The 17,817-nt window shown below is 40.1% G+C and overlaps 1 protein-coding gene across 2 annotated transcripts in view; it reads left to right on the forward strand.

Annotated features, from left to right (window-relative positions):
* LOC149207030 (mitochondrial pyruvate carrier 1-like) overlaps positions 1–17,817 on the forward strand; it is a 394,382-nt gene that overhangs the window by 208,981 nt on the left and 167,584 nt on the right. For both annotated transcript variants that reach the window (XM_089395637.1, XM_089395636.1), the window contains exon 3: positions 4,938–4,992. In XM_089395637.1, the coding sequence (XP_089251763.1) occupies positions 4,938–4,992 (55 nt within the window). The remainder of the gene's footprint in view (positions 1–4,937; positions 4,993–17,817) is intronic.

A 17,817-nucleotide genomic window follows, 5' to 3' on the forward strand; every position in this document is an offset into this window, starting at 1 on the left:
TTATATTGAGGAAGTCTACAATATATGATCATTACACAAGTAAACCTGTTTAAATGCTTTCTAACAGCGACCGAATCACCACCCGAAAACTTAAATAATTTAGAAATGGCCTCTTTCGGAAGATCATGGAGATTATCAGTAAAATGACATGGTTTAAATGAATAATCCATGATGAACAATAAGGGATCAAATGGATGATAGAAAGAGATTTCTGCTCAAGAAAATTAAGAGATGAAAGAAGTGGAGTCGCCACTTGAACAATGAATCTGATTCTAGGATCCAAAAAGTAACCACAAGCAGATATGAGGAAAGCTTCTTGTCTAGGAAAAATGAGAAAGTGGAGTCGCCACCCAAACAAGAAACAAACTGAAGAGATGCTACTGATATGGCGAAAAATAAGGCAATAAAAGATCCAAAAGATAACCCAAAAGGTTGAATTTGCCAGCTCAAATGAGAGATGAGAAAGATGAGAAGATGAATGTCGATGAAACTCCAGGAACAGAAAAACTCTGTCCCCGGCAACGGCGCCAAAAAATGTTGTCGCGCGGATTGGCACAACAACGCTCAGACCGGGGGCTGTCACCTTGATCCCCGATCCCTCTGTTTAAGCCTGTCTCCCGCGGCTAAGGGGGGTAGTCCCTGTGAGATGATGAGACCAACTGTCGACCAGTTGGTTGGGAGACACGAGATACGATATAAAAAGAACTCGATGGATTTGATTAATTTAGCAGACCAGTGCCTTAAGAGATTGTGGTTAAAACGACTGCTTGTTAAATGATATAAAAATATGGACCATGAACAGCAATCATCTATCATCAGCTAAATCACAATGCTCTTAGAATGACCAAAACGATATCCAGCAATTGAGAATTTTGAAGAGATAAATGCCTTAAAACACCACGAGAATCGTAAATCATTAACTAGATATCAATTTCGTATCTCGACTTGAAAATTTAGATCTCAGCATGAAAGATATAACATGAAAACAACTGAACCTGGCAAAAATAATTTTCCACAAAATTTTTACATTTTTTCGAATTTTTTTTTTTTTAAAGATTGAAATTATTTAAAATCTAAAATAAAATCCTAAACTGAAAATATATAAATTTAAAACAAAAAAAAAAAAAAAAAGGAGAAAATCGCACTTTTATTTTTTATATTATATAAAATGAATCTAAATGAGAACGAATTAAAACTAATATAACATATATCGTAAAGCTTTAAAATGCCGAAACCAACTAAAACCAAACCAAAATAAAACTAAACCCTAAGCTAAAATGTAACCACGTAACCAAATCGAAAAAAGGGGAGTAAAACTACATAACGTAACCAGGCATCGTGCAAAAAAAGAAATGCGAAAATCATAAGCCTTCGACCAGGGAAAACAATTGATGGCGGCGGAATTGATAACCAGGTCAGAGACTAAATGCGTGAAAAATTTTCGGTGAGCAGAAATGCGAATCGTTCTGGAAATTACCTGAGCATTGCTTCAATTTGCTGGCAATACAATTACGACTTACCATGCGTCGATTTGGAATGTTTGCGCAATGAAAGGAAAGCGTTTTGCTGCGGGCGGATAGGACAGGCTTGAAGTCGATTTTGAGACAATGCCTTTTGATTTTCAATGCTTGTAAGTTGAATGATCGAATTGTCCAGGCTTGAGCGTAATTGATGCCGACCGAAAATTGCAACTTTATCTGAGGGTTGGACACTATCAACGGTGGCGCATTGATAAGCTGGCAATTCTTTCTGTGGCAACGCTGGATTTGTGACTGTGCTAAATGTTTTTTGAATTTTCAACCCGCAGATAGACTGTATTTGTTTCTGCCGCTGCAAAATACTTTTGGAAGACCAACACGGTGACTTGGAGAAATTTGACGAGGGTTTCCAACACCAGACAGCAGCAAAACAGACGCCTTTGCAGTCACTTTCTCTCCAGTGGTGATTAAAATGTGTGTTATGCCTATTATGTGAATCCTTAAAACGCTGTCTCGCATATATAATCACCTCAAAACGTCAGGATCCTTTGTAACCTACAAGATATACAACAAAGCCCACAGATATATGCAAAATTTTGGAGTGAAACCCTTCAAAATTAACCTAGAATCACAAAAAAAGGGGGTCTGCAGCTCTAGAATAGCCAAATTTAACAATAATTGTAGTAATATTTTCGAAATATCAGAAACTTGGATTTTGCTGTGAACCAGATTGAGAAAATCTCTCTTGCAAACCAGAAAAGTAAATCTAAATGTGGAACCCTAGATCAGCTTAATAATTTACAGATTTGACCCCTTAACAGCCAGATTCAGCAATAAGCACAGAAATATTTTAAAGAACAGAAATTTCAGACTGTCACTGTGAAGAACTTCAGAAAATCTCTCATGCAAATTAGAAAAATAAACCGAATGATAGACCCAGGATCAAATCCAACTGGGCTCAGCAAAAAATGCTTGTGGGAGTTGGCTGGTTCAGCCGAGAACTTCCCCGAACGCCCACAAATTTCCTTCAGAAAGGGTCTTCTGCACAGCTCAAAACAACCATCAGTAAAGAGGGCAAAAATGTTGCTAGATCTCAGGAAGTAATGGAGATACCTGCCATTACTTCAGAAACCCTAACAACACTCAAACCCTAGCAAGTGAACAAGATACCTGTTCTCACAATACTCGACAAAAAGCTATTATTAACGGCTGAAAATAACATATGCAGAAAATTAAACAATCTCACAACATTTCAAGAGAGTAACACCAACAAGAGGTGCCTAGGACAAAGTTGGGCATATGGAGTCATAGGGAAGCAAAAATCAAAGGTTTTCTTATCAAAATATGAAAGTAAACAACCCTGATGAATAATTTATTCATTAACAAATCATGATGTCCACTAAATCAAATTGATCTTGTGAGGAATTTGAGCAAAGAAAGACTTTTAAATTTGTAACAATGGGTTCATCTATCATAAAGTTGAGAGGATTAAGCATATGAAACATTTCCAGCATTTAGATGCAAATAGGTAAGAGGTGAATGATGAATCAATCACAATTACACTCTTTTAAAGGAACAACATTATCAGTTACTTCCAGACCTTGATTAACAAACTTGATGTAAGAAATCAACCATTAGTCTTCAGCAATAAGATTCCAAAACAAGTTCCCAAAATTTCAATAAAACACTGATCAAATGTCTCTAGTATTTCTCCAAAGTATCAACAACCATTACAAAAGGAGAACCCCTGCTTATCAGAGTTTTGGCTCAACAACCTTCACAATAAAATGATAATATTTCTACCAAAATCCCTAGATCTATTCTAGAAAAACATAAAAGAACATTACCCGTCAACTAACTTGAAAAGACAAGTCAACAACTACTAAAATATTTGTGGCCATTCCATGTGTGCAAATCTCCAAGCATGAGAGCTCAAGATTGTGGGGCGGCCCTTTAAGAATAGCAAGAGAATGTGTCAAAGGCTACAATGTCCTCCTCAAAGCGAGTTGACCATGTTAAGATGCAAAGAAATGATTCAATATTCCTCTAGTAGGTGCACCCTTCTAAGCACCTCCGAAGAAACAATAAAATATCCCAAGAGAAGTGTGCTCCTCAAGAAAATTTCCCACACATGTGAGAACAATAGAGAAATATGGGTGCTCATCAAAATAAGTACAAGAAAGCACCTCTAATGTGGCATGTGTGATCTCCAAGGTGATGACAAGTCAACCAAATAATAAAGTAATGCCGCAATCCACGTGCCAAGTCATAGCCAATCCAACTAACCATGGGTAAAGGGAACGACCCCAATAAATATAATGAATAATAATGTGTGGGTGCCTCAACATGTGTGCACGGAAGTGAGTTCTCCACTAGGATCCGTGGTAAATCTCAAAACGACCCCTCCAAATGTGAAATGGCACTAAATAAGCTACGGTGCTCCATCCAAAAGACTCCAACATCAAAAATACAAGTCATCCTACCCTTAAATTCCACAATCAGCTTCAACATGTGTGCACAAGGGGAGCGTTCCATCAAAAGGGTGTCTCTACATGATAATCAAGTGATCTAACCAACATGAAACCCCATAACAACTAGGGCACTCACTTGAGTCTCAAAACCACCTTGACCATATAAAAATAATCACAATAATGTCTGGATTAATGTGAAGAGGATTACATATGCAACCTGATCCAAAAAGTGAATAATGCCAGTAACACTAAGGTGCAAAACATAGGCCAGATGTAATGAAAGTGCTAGGGAGCTCCAGCCTCCACATCGGCATCATGTACCACCAACAATGTCTGACTATATCAGCTCATCCAATCATGTGATGACTAGAACATAGGAGCAGAATCATGTGTAATGCCATCTCCATCATGAACAAGTTATACACTCAGAATATCACAACAAGGCTGAATATATCATAACTGGAAATCCTGCTAAACTCTAGGGGCATCAAATAACTGTCTATGCAAGCAGCCACTCTTCTCTAAACACCATGCACCCACCACTGAGACAATGGTCGGAACAAGCCATAAGGGAAGTGCTAGGAAGATTGTGTGCATCCATAATAGTGTCCCTGCATATGATCAATCATCCATCAATATCATTTGCAAGTATTTGTCACATGAGATGAAAAGCATAAGGTAGCCCTCATGCAGGATAAAGGGTAACATATATTACATAGCTATTTTACCGTATCAGTTTGAATACTGAATTAATGAAAAAGTTTATTTTCATGTTTACTGTCTGCTTTTGCATATATTGCTTTTCGGTAGCTACCTTCGTATATTTCTTGTCTGCTGAAAATGACCTTGTGTAATGTATAAGTTCAAAGCCTTTTGTGATGTCAGTGCACATATGCTTAATTATCATGTTTACTCTTTTAAAGTTCTTTTTGAAGACCATTCCTGGTGTTCTCTTGGCTAAGCGTAATGTCAAAATTCTCTTGTACAGGGCTTAGCTGATACGCAGAAGCCACCAGATATGATATCAGGCAATATGACTGGAGGTATAAAAACTCTCATACACTTGCCTGAATATAGGCATATTAACGTAAATGTTGTGTTAGGATAATTTTCCAATGAAACTAATGATAACTCCATGTAATCCACACACTATCTGAACAAATATATTTCCTGTCGAACACAACCGCACTAAAAGTTTCTGTATTCTGTATATTTTAGTACATAAACAGTGGAGATTACCAATGACTTGGGCCTTAGGTTGGAAGGTTAGTGAGTTATATTAATACCCAGAGAGTATGGATAGATGTTAATTTGTTGGATTGAATTTAACCCAAGCAGAGTTTAGATTTCAACAATGCATTTAATGAGTGAAAACTACGTATGATTCCTCTTTCGTCTATAATGCAAGTGGCATCTATGTTGAATTTCTCATCATTTCTTTGCTCCTTGTAGTCGCTTTTTTATGAGTTTTCTTGGTCTCTTTTAGCATGTCGAGTTTTTTCAGTTCAGACACTCCAGACAGAATCTGAATATTTTTGTCTTGAAATTTATTTTTCTTATACTGTTCAATATTCAGTTAAATATTTTCATGACACATAGGAATTTTTGCTGTGTGCTTGAGTCTTCGTAACTGTTGAAGGCTTTCTGTAGCAACTACTCTTATCTCAACCAACTAATAACTCTCAATGAGGTTGTTCCAATTATTTGCAAGGCCACTCAGTAATCCATATTCTACTTTGCTAATTTTAAACAATGAATTACTAGGAGTGGAGTGTGACAATTACAGATCTGAGTTTTTCCCTTTTTAATTGTATGCAATCACCCCGTTCATGTTGCATTCACACTAGTCGTCATAAAAAAACACCAATTTATAATCACATGAGCAGATAAAAGATTGAACAGAACATGAGAAGCTTCGGTCTAAGCTTTAAGCAATTGCTTGAAACGCTCCTGAACTGTTTGCCCAAAAATAGTTTATCCTGGATGTGGGCTATAACTGCTCATAGGCGATCAGATTTGAGATAAGAGATGCATTGTCTATGTGTATATATGTTCTTGTAATACACTATAATTTGGCAAAAAAGAAAATGACAGACTGAAATTTTGATAATTTTTTAATTTAACTTTTGAGAAAATGCTTATTTGAATATATTTTGGCAATAAATGTTTTTTGGAAATAACCCAATGGACTAAAAACGTGAAGCTTGTTACTGCTCAAACTAGCAGGGTTGGCAAGGTTCAACCAAGCCTACTAAACGATAAGTATTCTTAGGAACACACCCATTGTCACCTTAGCATATTCCTCTCGCTTTAGGTTAACTTCTACAAAACACCAAGGGTGATATCCCTACAAACACATACTCAACCAAAAGTATAAGTATACTAGTGCCTAAGTTCACATATATAGAAGAGGTAGGAGTTAATTTAATGAAAAAATCTAGTCTGATAAAAGATGTAACACCAGAACTATGTTGCAGACCAGCAAAGAAAATACTCAATGAATCAATGAAATAAGCTTGGAAAGTACCAAAAATTGAGTATCAAGACTTCTTACCACCATGGGAAGTGATTTGGAACTGCTATACTTGATTTATGTGGTTGTAAAAAGGAGATAAGCTTGCTTTTCAAGCCTGCAATTTTTGCAATTTCTGAAGATTGCACCAGGCTACCAGCAGAAGGCCATTTTAGGGGTCCAGAACTAGCTCTTGGTGGACCTAAAACTCAAGGAACTTGGTTGGAAGTGTTAATACTATGAAAATAATTTCCAATAAGCACAAGAACACCAAATTTGGATGATTAATTGAAAAGATATTCAATCTGCAAGTTAACTGAAAATGGCCTTCAACCGTGAGGTTTGAAAACTGATTTAGTCCAAAGGAGTGATTAGACCTGCAAAATGATTTGGACAACCAATATATGATTTATAGACAATGAGTATTTAAAGAAAACACCTTCAAATCAATTATAAGGATACAAGAGATTTGTGCTTTGAGTTTCATGTATCCCAAGGCAAGGGTTTGCCTCTAGAGTCTATTTGCCTTCAATTGCTGTGAATAATTTTCAGAACCTGTAATAAGCATTGAAGCTCTTGGAAATAATGTTAGAACAGCAATGTAAGGTAAAACAAAAGGGGTTGTACAACCTTAGGGGTTCTAGGGCCTCCCAAAATGCAAATTTATAGTTGTTTATCCAATGAAGATGATCAATTGATGACTACTGAAAAAAGTCACTGTTGAAATATTGTTTTGGATTTTGTTATATATATTTTCCTGTACAGTCATTCTCGTCAATACGCTCGTCAAAAGGATGGAGCTCGTCAATGTGCGGAAAGGGCGGAAAAGAGAAGAAAAGAAATTCCGGTTATTGATTTGGTTTGAGGGGAATTTTGTCAGGGCCTGAAATACATCACAGGGCGTTAGCGAAGAAGATTGCTTGTCTCTTACTGCGACCCCATTTGTGTTATCACGTTATAAAGACTTACCTTCCATAATGCGCTTTGGCCTTTTGGATTTTTTTGAAATATTTGATTTTTTAAGGGTTTTTTATTTTTATTCTATATACAAATTTAGGAAAAAAAATTGTAAAAGAGATTTGATTGTAAAATGTTGGAATATGGGTATGATCCACTTTTAGATTTTGTATCACAATGCTTGAGGTCTTGATACTAGGTGGAACACCAAGGATATGAACCTAGAATAAAGACAAGACAATAAATGGAACCAAAATTCTACTAGGAGGGCTTCCTATGGAACGAATCCTCCAACTAGAGAAATCAACAATTATACAAAATAAGGTTACTTACCCTCAAGGGGGATGATAAACACGTCCCAAAAGAAAACAACAATACCTTGTATGAATTAAGAGAATGGTGTGAGATAAACCCTAGACCTTCCTCTTTCAAGCCTTCATGAATCGATTTCCTTATCCTTGTACTAACTTTGAGACACTCCACAAATTGCCTTTGAATATTTTAGATCAACCAAGCAAGAGAAGAAACATCACATGTAAACCCTTTGTCTCATGGAAAGTTTCACATTTTGATAGATTTCAACAAGTTCAAATTGATTTTCCGAGGAGGAGAAGGCCTTAATTTATAGCTAATGCTCTTCAAAAATTCCTCCTTGGTCTCCCACAAAATAAGTGACTTGACACCCACAAAATACTTGGAGGCTAAGTCAAAACTTATTTTTTTCAAAATTACATTGAGTAAAACCGTAATAGAGGCAAAAATGATACATCGATGTCGCCAAGAGGGGTTTTTTTAACCATAGATGACAAAATGTTCCACTTATGATTGCATGGGAATGTTCCTTGAATTTTTCTCCATCATTTTGGTGATCCAGTGACTTGATTTGACTATGCAGAAGGTTCAAACGGTTAGAAGAGAGGTGGATGACTCCTCAAAAATAGCTCCAATAAAGGCTCAAATAATGCTTATTATCCATGAAGATATGCCTTAAATAAAGGCCCGTGCCTATACTACAAGTCAAGGCACTTCCATGAGGCATGGGAATGAGTTTCCAAGCTCAAAAATTGGTCATAAAACCTCGATAAATAAAGTGATGTCAAACATAGAAGAAATAAATTTGCCTTGAGGATGCAACATTCCCTTGGATTCTTTCTTGATTTGGCTTGGAATAATTTTAGGAATGCTTGGAACCTTGTTGAAACACATGGTGGGAAATCCTTTCTTGACAATTAGACCTTTGTCCATCCCAACTCACAACATATCAATCAAACCCTTTGTCTTGTGTTGCCCCACTTTGGCTTCTCTAAGGAAAGTGAATTGCCTCCTCTTCATAGTTTTGAGCCTAGTACCTAAATTATGTCTTTTCCTTAGAAGCCTTCAAGTCACGTCATACCTTTAAAATCTAGAACACCTATTAGGTGACTTTTATACCAGGACACCTCTTATTGGTGAAAGTCCATAGAGAAAGGAGTAGTAGTTGTGGTGACAGTGGGCTATTGCCTTATTGTTGTCTCTTGGTCTAGTAATTGCCTTGTGGGTTACCCCTCCATAAGGCCTACTAGATTTTGCGGCAACAATGATGATTTGGAATGGAGATGATACTTGCTTGACTCTGTTTCTTTGTCCACCTCATCATTGGTCTTCAAATATGGTTGCTTGCAATACCACATGCAAAGCCCTCTTGCCCCCAAAAGCAGGTCCACTTTTGTAACTAGAGATCTGTGAAGGTGTTTTGACTGCTTCAAAAGACAATTGGTCTCTTTGCCTTAAAGGACGTAGGATGATGCCTTGGGATATGCAAATGCATTGGCAACTATGAGACTGTTAGGATGCAGATCCAAGGCCAAAGGGGAGTGCAAAATAAATAAGAGACATGAGGCACTTGTGGGATAAGGGGATGCACCGAGATAAGAAGGGATATTGTTAGGGAAAAGTACATATAGTGATCACCCTTATAAGGCTTTATGATGCAAGTGCTCTCTCAAAGCATGAGTCCTAGTAGCGTCTGATCCATGATACCCGCAACACCATCCTGGGCTATAAGAATACCCATCAAGGCAAGGAGTTACCGCCTACTAGGGGGAAGTCAATAGTGCCACAAAGCTAGTCATATCATGAACAAAAGAAAACTAGGAACATCCATGGCCGTCCACACCAATGGTGATCTGAGAGTCACCTTCACAAATGTAGCATTCATCCACATGACTTAGGCTATAAGACACATCATTTGGGCTTATATGGCATGGCCAGAAAGTTTTGGAGTACCCCTACTAAAATAGGGGTAACAAGGCAAAAATTCCATATCATTCTCAAGCATTTTGTTATGAGAATGAGTGATGCTTTATAAAGTTGGTGGTTATTACATTGTGGCCTAACACACTTAGAAGGATACATATCAAAGATGCAAACCCAACATGTCAACCCTTATAGAAGTGATGGCCACAACCACAGTCATGCCAATACACCATGTAGGGTGGGAACAATCTCACTAGAAATTCTATCTAGGTCATCATGGTGAGCTTGCCATGATTTGAATTTGGATCATCCTAATAACAATTGTTCTAAGTTATTGCTAGACCACTACCTCATATATATATCATAAAAAGAAATCATAATTTTATTATATAAAACAAAATTTCATTTTGTAGATGTGAAATCAAATTTCAAAAAGTCCCCTTCCATAGATCTTGTTACCACCCAAACTAGTAGTCTTGCTAAGGTCCCTACAAGATGCTAAGATGGAACACACATGACAAGTGTTGTTTTTCCACGATACTGGAGTCTAGGTTAGAATCTTACAATCACTGACACTACCAATCCAAGTATCACAACAAACTACTTTGCACAGTGAAACAATATACAACAGTAAATCTACTAGTGCACAAATATAGACAACTTTTTACAAAACCCAACTTTGTTATATTAACAAACTGATAATACAACTGTCTAGGGCTCCCGTACCAGGGATAATGGCCCTCATACATCCAATGATACAAGAACAAGATACACTGATCATCTAGTTGATGTTGTGCACCATCATAGCTCCTCGATCGTTCCTTGAATACCACTGCGGGTCCTGTGCTCCCGTTCTGCAACTCCCGCCTCTATCAATGTACCAGCTCCTTTAGGCCACTGAACATGGCTCTCTAATCTTCCCTCTAGCTAATCATAAGTCCATCTACAACCAACACATAGGGTCTTCACGCTCACTAGTTACTCCTTCATCCTTCAAGGACACAACACTTTGAGACTTCTTTCCCACTATTGCTCCTCAACTACTTAGGGACTTCTTCCCACTATTGTATTCCTGCGCTGCTCCAATGAAGACAAACTTAGGGCAGGATGGCTGCCACCTATCATTGCTAGAAGTCCTTCTCCACCAATGAACTTAGGCTACAAACTGCTCTTCTATGACCTCCTTCTTTATCCCTTCAAAGATCAGTTAATGAGCTCAACAAATCTGCCTCTCCTAGCAGACCTAGTGTCCTTCCTGGCTCTGCACTTAGGGCCAACAAGGATCACTTTCTCGTTGCCCTCCAATAGTCCACAGTTGTCCTTCCAAATCTATCCAATCTGGACCTATCCTCTAGCAAAAAATCAACCTCAAATACATCAATACATACCTATGTTCTAGGCCTGTCCTTCTGCTGTAGGTTTTGGTCCTAGTTAGGGTTGATGTCAGCATACTCCAGCTCCTTATTTCTCCTCCTAAAACCTCCTCCATGGCTGCGGCCCACCTCTATCTTGAATCTACTCCTACTTGTCTACTCCTACTTGTTGCCTCCTAGGAGAGTTACCATCCCTATTTAGGTCTTACGACACCCTTCCAGGCAGAGTTATAGGGCCCGACCCTTCTCCCAAGCAAGGTACAGGATCATCGCTCCCTTATGAGCTTCCCAAACAACCATTTAGTCTCTTATAATGAACTAGAACCCTGTGGCCTACAAAACATAGGTAAAATACCACTCAAAACATCACCAAAACAACCCAGACTCCTACAAAACAACTTGGGCTGCACTTAGATCTATCTTGGCCACCAAACACTCTTAGGGAATTACCAAACGACTCCTTTCTTCCTTGAATTCGTCTCCTTATATCTGTGGCCCAATCAAATGTATTTTTCTTGTCATTTTGTTGCACTTGGATTGTTGAATTAGGCCTTAAATATGTTCTATTTATATGTTCTCTTGGGGTAATCGAACAACCATCCAAAGGGCACCTCTAACTCCAAGTCGACCTGAACTTGTTGACAAATTAGCCCACCTAAACATATAAAAATTCATAACTCTCTTTGTAGACCTCCGATCTTGATGATTTTCATGGCCCCTAGTTCCTTTTAGGGTCCTCTATCATCTCCACAAGTCAAATCAATGATAACCCTCATGGTTTTGGCCCCACATCTTTGGGTACAAAACCCCAAGCTTGGGTTCTAAGCCCACAAAGTGCATTTGTGGTGCCCATTCCTCCAAACCCCGAACCCTAGGGCTTGGAGTACCTCCCAAGCTACAAATCTCAACACTCCCTCTTAGCAAGGGAGGTACTTTAAAGACTAGGAAGTAACTCGTTATCATTGTTGTCATTGCTCGCAACACTTGCCCAACTCCTAGCGACCATAACTGCAGCAAACCCTGTAGCATGTACTACGTCTCTCTCGGAAGTCTCACTGTCACTGGAAGCCTCTTGCTTCTTTTTCTCCTCTTGAAATGCTTTCAAGTCTTTCCATGATTCCTTCTTGCCAGATGTAGAAGTACCCTTACTCCCCATTGATCACGCACTCTTCTTGGGCTGCACATTCCCCCTCTAAACCTGCAAACTCCCTCTAGAACTTGGCTCCCGCTGAACCTCTGGAATATGGACTTCTTCTCTAGAACCTGTACTTTCTCCTCTCAAACTTGCACCTGCTTCTCTAGAACCTATACCTGGTTTTGCCTCTTCTTCCCATGATCTATGGGCTCGCCCATCAGCCTATATAGATCATGCTCCCTAACTCCAATCACGACACTTGTGGAGCTAAAGCCTCTAGGCCTGAGTATTGCCTTCCTACCTCGGAACAATACCTCAAACCCCTTCTGCTCGATCGTTGAGACAAACATCACATTATATCTAAGTCCCAGTACAAACAATTCATGCTGAACTCGCATCACCTAACTTGACTTCATCCTAAATGGCACAACCCCTGATCCCCTGATGTCTTTCTGACTCTTGTCGCCTAGCACCATGTGCAACTTCAGTTCCCACTCAACTAGAGTCTCAAATACATCACGCGAACCAGTCATATGCTTCGATGCACCATTGTCCATGTACCATGTAGCCTCGTCTATGGTACCCTGAGAGAAATGAGAGATCAATGCAAAGTCCTCATTCTCCAATCTCATGGAGAGGTCATCTGCCTCGGTAGAAGTAGCGACACTTGCAATTGCCTTCCCCTTCTTCTTCTCATCATCTCCCTACTTCTTCCTCAGACAATTCGTCGAATAATGACCAAACTCTTGGCAGTTGAAACACTTGATCTTACTCAAGTCCTTTTGGTTTCCCTTCATTCTCGTTGCAAGAGCCACATCATCATCAAAATCCTTCTTGTTTGGATGAATATCCTCGTCTCGCAACTCTTCCTCAACCTGTTCCAGTTTGACAACGTATCCTTGGAAACAATCCCCTTGATGAACGACTTCCATTATGGAGTAAACCCCTTCAAGGAAATCCTCACCATCTCAAAATCTGTAACAGTCTCACCGATGGCGGCAAGTTCATCTTGAACCCGAGACAACCTCATCAGATATGAAGTCACCCCTTCACCCTGCATCATCTTGGTGCCATCAACTTATCTTATAATACCAATTCCTGGTTCTCATTCTTATTTTGGAACAAATTCTAAAGAGCCTCCCACATGCCATGGGCAATGTTCTTCCCTTACAGATGAGGTATTAAGGAATCCTTGACATTGTCTAGGATGATCAACTTTTCCTTCATATCCAACTCTTCGTACACCTCCAACTCCTTACGGTCTACTGACTTCTTGATTGCTTTCTTGGCAAAGTCGTAAATCATGTTCATGATTAGAACTAACTTGATCCTTTCCTTCCATGGACTATAGTTGGACAACCCTTCCAACCTGTCCTCATACCGGAGACCAACCTGCAACTTCAACATTATTGTGAGCCCTTCAACAACAATGTGACCAACTCCCTCTTAAGTTGTACTTTGTTGTGCACTCTCTAATTCACTGGCCCTTCAAAGTACCTTTGGTGCCATGTTTTTCCACGATATTGGAGTCTAGGTTAGAATCTTACAATCACTGACGCTGCCAATCTAAGTATCACAACAAACTACTTTGCACAACGAAACAATATACAACGGTAAATATACTAGTGCACAAATATAGACAACTTTTTACAAAACCCAACTTCATTATATTAACAAACTAATAATACAACTGTCTAGGGATCTTGTACCAGGGATAATGTCCCTCATACATCCACTGATACAAGAATACAAGAACAAGATACATTGATCATCTAACTGATGTTGTGCACCATCACAACTCCTTGATCATACCCTAAACACAACTACAGGTCCTTCTCTCCTGTTCTGCAGCTCCCGCCTCTATCAATTTACGAACTCCTTTAGGCCATTGAACACACTCTCCAATCTGCCCTCTAGCTAATCATAAGTCTATCTACAACCAACACATATTGTCTTCACCCTCACTAGCTGCTCCTTAGTCCTTCAAGGACACAACACTTTGAGACTTTTTGTCCACTGCTCCTCCTCAGCTACTTAGGGACTTCTTCCCACTATTGTCTTCCTGTGCTACTCCAATGACGACAAACTTAGGGAAGGAGGGTTTCCACCTATCACTGCTATAAGTTCTTCTTCACCAATGAACTTGGGCTACAAATTGCTCCTCTATGACCTCCTTCTTTAGCCCTTCAAAGATCAGTCAATGAGCTCAACAAATCTACCTCTCCTAGCAGACCTAGTGTCCTTCCTAGTTCTGCACTTAGGGCCCACAAGGATCACTTTCTCGTTTCCCTCCAACCGTCCACAAGTTTCCTTCCAAATCTATCCAATTTGGACCTATCCTCTAGCAACAAATCAACCTCAAATACATCAATACATACCTCTGGTCTAGGTTTGTCCTTCTGCTTTAGATTTTGGTCCTGGTTAGGGTTGATGTCAGTCTGCTCCAGCTCCTTATTTCTCCTCCCAAAACCTCCTCCAGGGTTGTGGCCCACATCTATCTTGAATCTACTCCTACTCGCTGCCTCCTAGGAGAGTTACCAATCATATTTAGGCCTTACGACACCCTTACAGGAAGAGTTATGTGAAAATTTGGAATCTCCGAATCACTACTGAAGCAACTGATTATATTTCTCCTACTGAATCAAGTTATTTACAATACTATACGGTAAACATCAAAATAAATACAATTGCAGCCTTCACAACTTAAATAATATGTGGAAACAAGAACTGAGCAAGAAAGAAATAGCACACACAAATGGCATCATTGTTTTTGGACCAATGTCCTCAGAAAAACCCAATGTGGGAAAACCGATGTAGCAGTTGAGGGTTTGTATTATTAAGTAGTAATTTCTGAGTACAATTCTTCGGATGCCCAAACTGGCAATCCTATACAAAGAACTAACTAGACAAAAAGATAGTGAGATGATCTCACCTTGTCACTGGAAAACTTGGCACTCATCTGCGCTAGAGGTGATCCTTTGCGCTGTCTCTGCACAGTACTGCGTCACACCCACGTAGTTACTACGTCACTGCTGCTAGGATTGTGCTGCACCTCCCCTCGATCCTCTGCTCGAGAAACTTTGAACCTCTGGCCTCCCGGTCTCACACCCTAGCTTCGACAGTAGATCTTGATTGTTCCCTGGCAGAAATACGGACTCCCTCTGAAGCTCTGTGCTGCCACAGTGTAGCTCTACGCTGCCTCTGCGTGGCCCAACACTACCTCTCCGAACTACTCTCTTCCCTCTCTGCCTTGCACTCTCCGGATCAGGAAAACTTCCTTCGGAAAATTATCCCTACCCCTCACTACAAGAAATCTCCTTGATCACCTTCTCCGGCAACTGTTGCACTGCTCTCTTGAGAAAATCGATCTTTGATCTCTCACCCGATGTGTTTTCCAAATGCCCATCAAGCCTCTTCTTATAATCCTCTCATTGATCAATCAACGGCCTAGATTAGATTCTAATCAATGGCTCAGATCATTTTGGCTTGATCCTCGTCTTCTTCTAGAAGTTTCACCCCCAGTTTGATTAATACCCTTTAATTATTTTAATTTCCTAAGTTTAGACTTAGGCACCCATTAAAAATAATTAATTATTTTAATAAAACCTTCTCTGGGTGGAATTTCCAAAAATGATTTCTAGGTATTTTGGAATACATGTGTCCTAGCCTCCCTGCAAATTTTGAGGCTTAGAGCACATCCGATGCTACCAGAAATCAACACTCCCTCTTAGCGAGGAATGTGCTCTAGTAATGCAACCTGTTGAAGCATCACCCTTCTCTATAACATCTCCCTCTGCGCTGCTGATGTCTGACATCACTTCCCACCAATTGCTGCACAAATGTTGCATCTGCCACTGCCAACTTTTCATCTGCACTGCAACCCTCTCCAACTGTTGTTGTTGCTACAACAATGGAAAAGAATCCAAAACACTGAACCAAGGTGGTTCAGCGTGATGCATCTGCTGCTGGAGTCCTGGATGCTGCTAGTCTCTGCGCTGACACTGAAGCCACTGTGCTACTGCTGACTCTGCTCTGTGCCAACTGCACTTCTGCCAATACTAGCTCTGTGCTGCTCAGATTTTGGCGCTCCTAGCCACTGCAATTGTCACTTTGACACTCCTCTGCACCAACTGACCCAGTCCATCCTGCTACTTCTGATATGGACTCTCGTAGCAAGGTATTGATCCAAGAGGTGGACTCCACAAGGATCCTGCCCATCTCAGTTCTTTCGAACTACAGTAGTAGATCACCCCACGTCTCCCCTGGAGGTATCTGGGAAATCATGGAAAACTTCTCCTCCTCGATCTTTGCGGCTGCAGCCTTTTGATCATGTTTCTCGTCCTTGTCCTTCTTCTTGAGAGGACACTGCGTAGCGTAGTGACCAAATTCACCACACCAGAAACATTTGATCTTTGAGACATTTTTCTTCTTCTTCCGCTACTCCTGCTGCCCTTTTGATGCAAGGGCTGCATTCCCTTCCTCCTCCTTGGGCTTTGTCCCACTGTTGTTGTTGCCATCAAGTTTGCACTTGACTAAGTCTCGCCTCATCTCTTCCAGTTGAAGAGTGGCCCACTTTCCGTCCCAATCTAGTAATCTCTCTCTGCCTAGGATACTCTGGACAAATACTTTCCATTCTTATGTGACTGAATTCAGGGCCAACCTCACCATTTCTGTAGGCTGAGGTGTTGATCCTACAACTACTAACTGATCTCGGACTTCCTGAAGCTTTGATAGGAACGAATCAATGCGTTCTCCTTTCTCCATCTTAGCTGATCTCAGCTTCTCTTCCAAGCACATCTTTCGTTGCTCAGAAGATCCTTGATATAGTGTAGCCAAGGCATCCCACATCTCTTTGGGCATCCCTTTGCCAGCAATGGGACATACAACTTGATCCCTCACTCCATCGAGGATCAACCGCTTGGCCTTCGCCATCTCAGCCTTGTACTTTTTGAGTGGATCTTCATCAGCAAGGACAACTACCACACTATCGACATACATCTTGAGATCATGCTCATCCAGAAGGTATGAGATCCTAGCCTTCTAGATCAAATAGTTGGATGCTACATCCAACCGATCTTGATCTCTCAGCCCATTAGCTACCATCTTTGCCAACAAAATGTTGAACTGCCTCTTCTCTCCTGCTGCTCAGCAAATGAGAAATCAAATTCCCTGGCTAGGAATTCTCTGAGGAAGAAATTCCCTCAAATAGTGTTTCCTTCCCTCTTCTGACGTTTTTCTGCCCCAACAACTGCTGCAGAAAACTGCGTCTCACCAAAAAACTCCTCTGCGCTGAATCTGCTGCTACGCTGCTCCCTTTGTGCTGACAAATCTCGATCTGGAAATCTTACCTCTCTGTCGACTCACTCAAAGAGAGATCTTCCTTGAGAATCTTTCCCTCTTAGCTTGGACTGCACAATCCCTTTGGGGATTCGATTTGCTGCCTACGCAACACTTTGATCTCCCTCCTCTTCAACACTGGGCTCTTTCGGTCTGCTCTCTTGCTTCACCTGTGCTCTGATACCATGTGAAAATTCGGAATCCCCGAATCACTACTACAACAACTGATTATATTTCTCCTACTGAATCAAGTTATTTACAGTATTATACGGTAAACATCGAAATAAATACAACTGCAGCCTTCACAACTTAAATAATA

This window comes from Pinus tabuliformis, chromosome 1_2 (assembly GCF_031772625.1).
Source record: "Pinus tabuliformis cultivar Carrire ecotype Pingquan chromosome 1_2, CPIR1, whole genome shotgun sequence".
Taxonomy (NCBI): Eukaryota; Viridiplantae; Streptophyta; class Pinopsida; order Pinales; family Pinaceae; genus Pinus; species Pinus tabuliformis.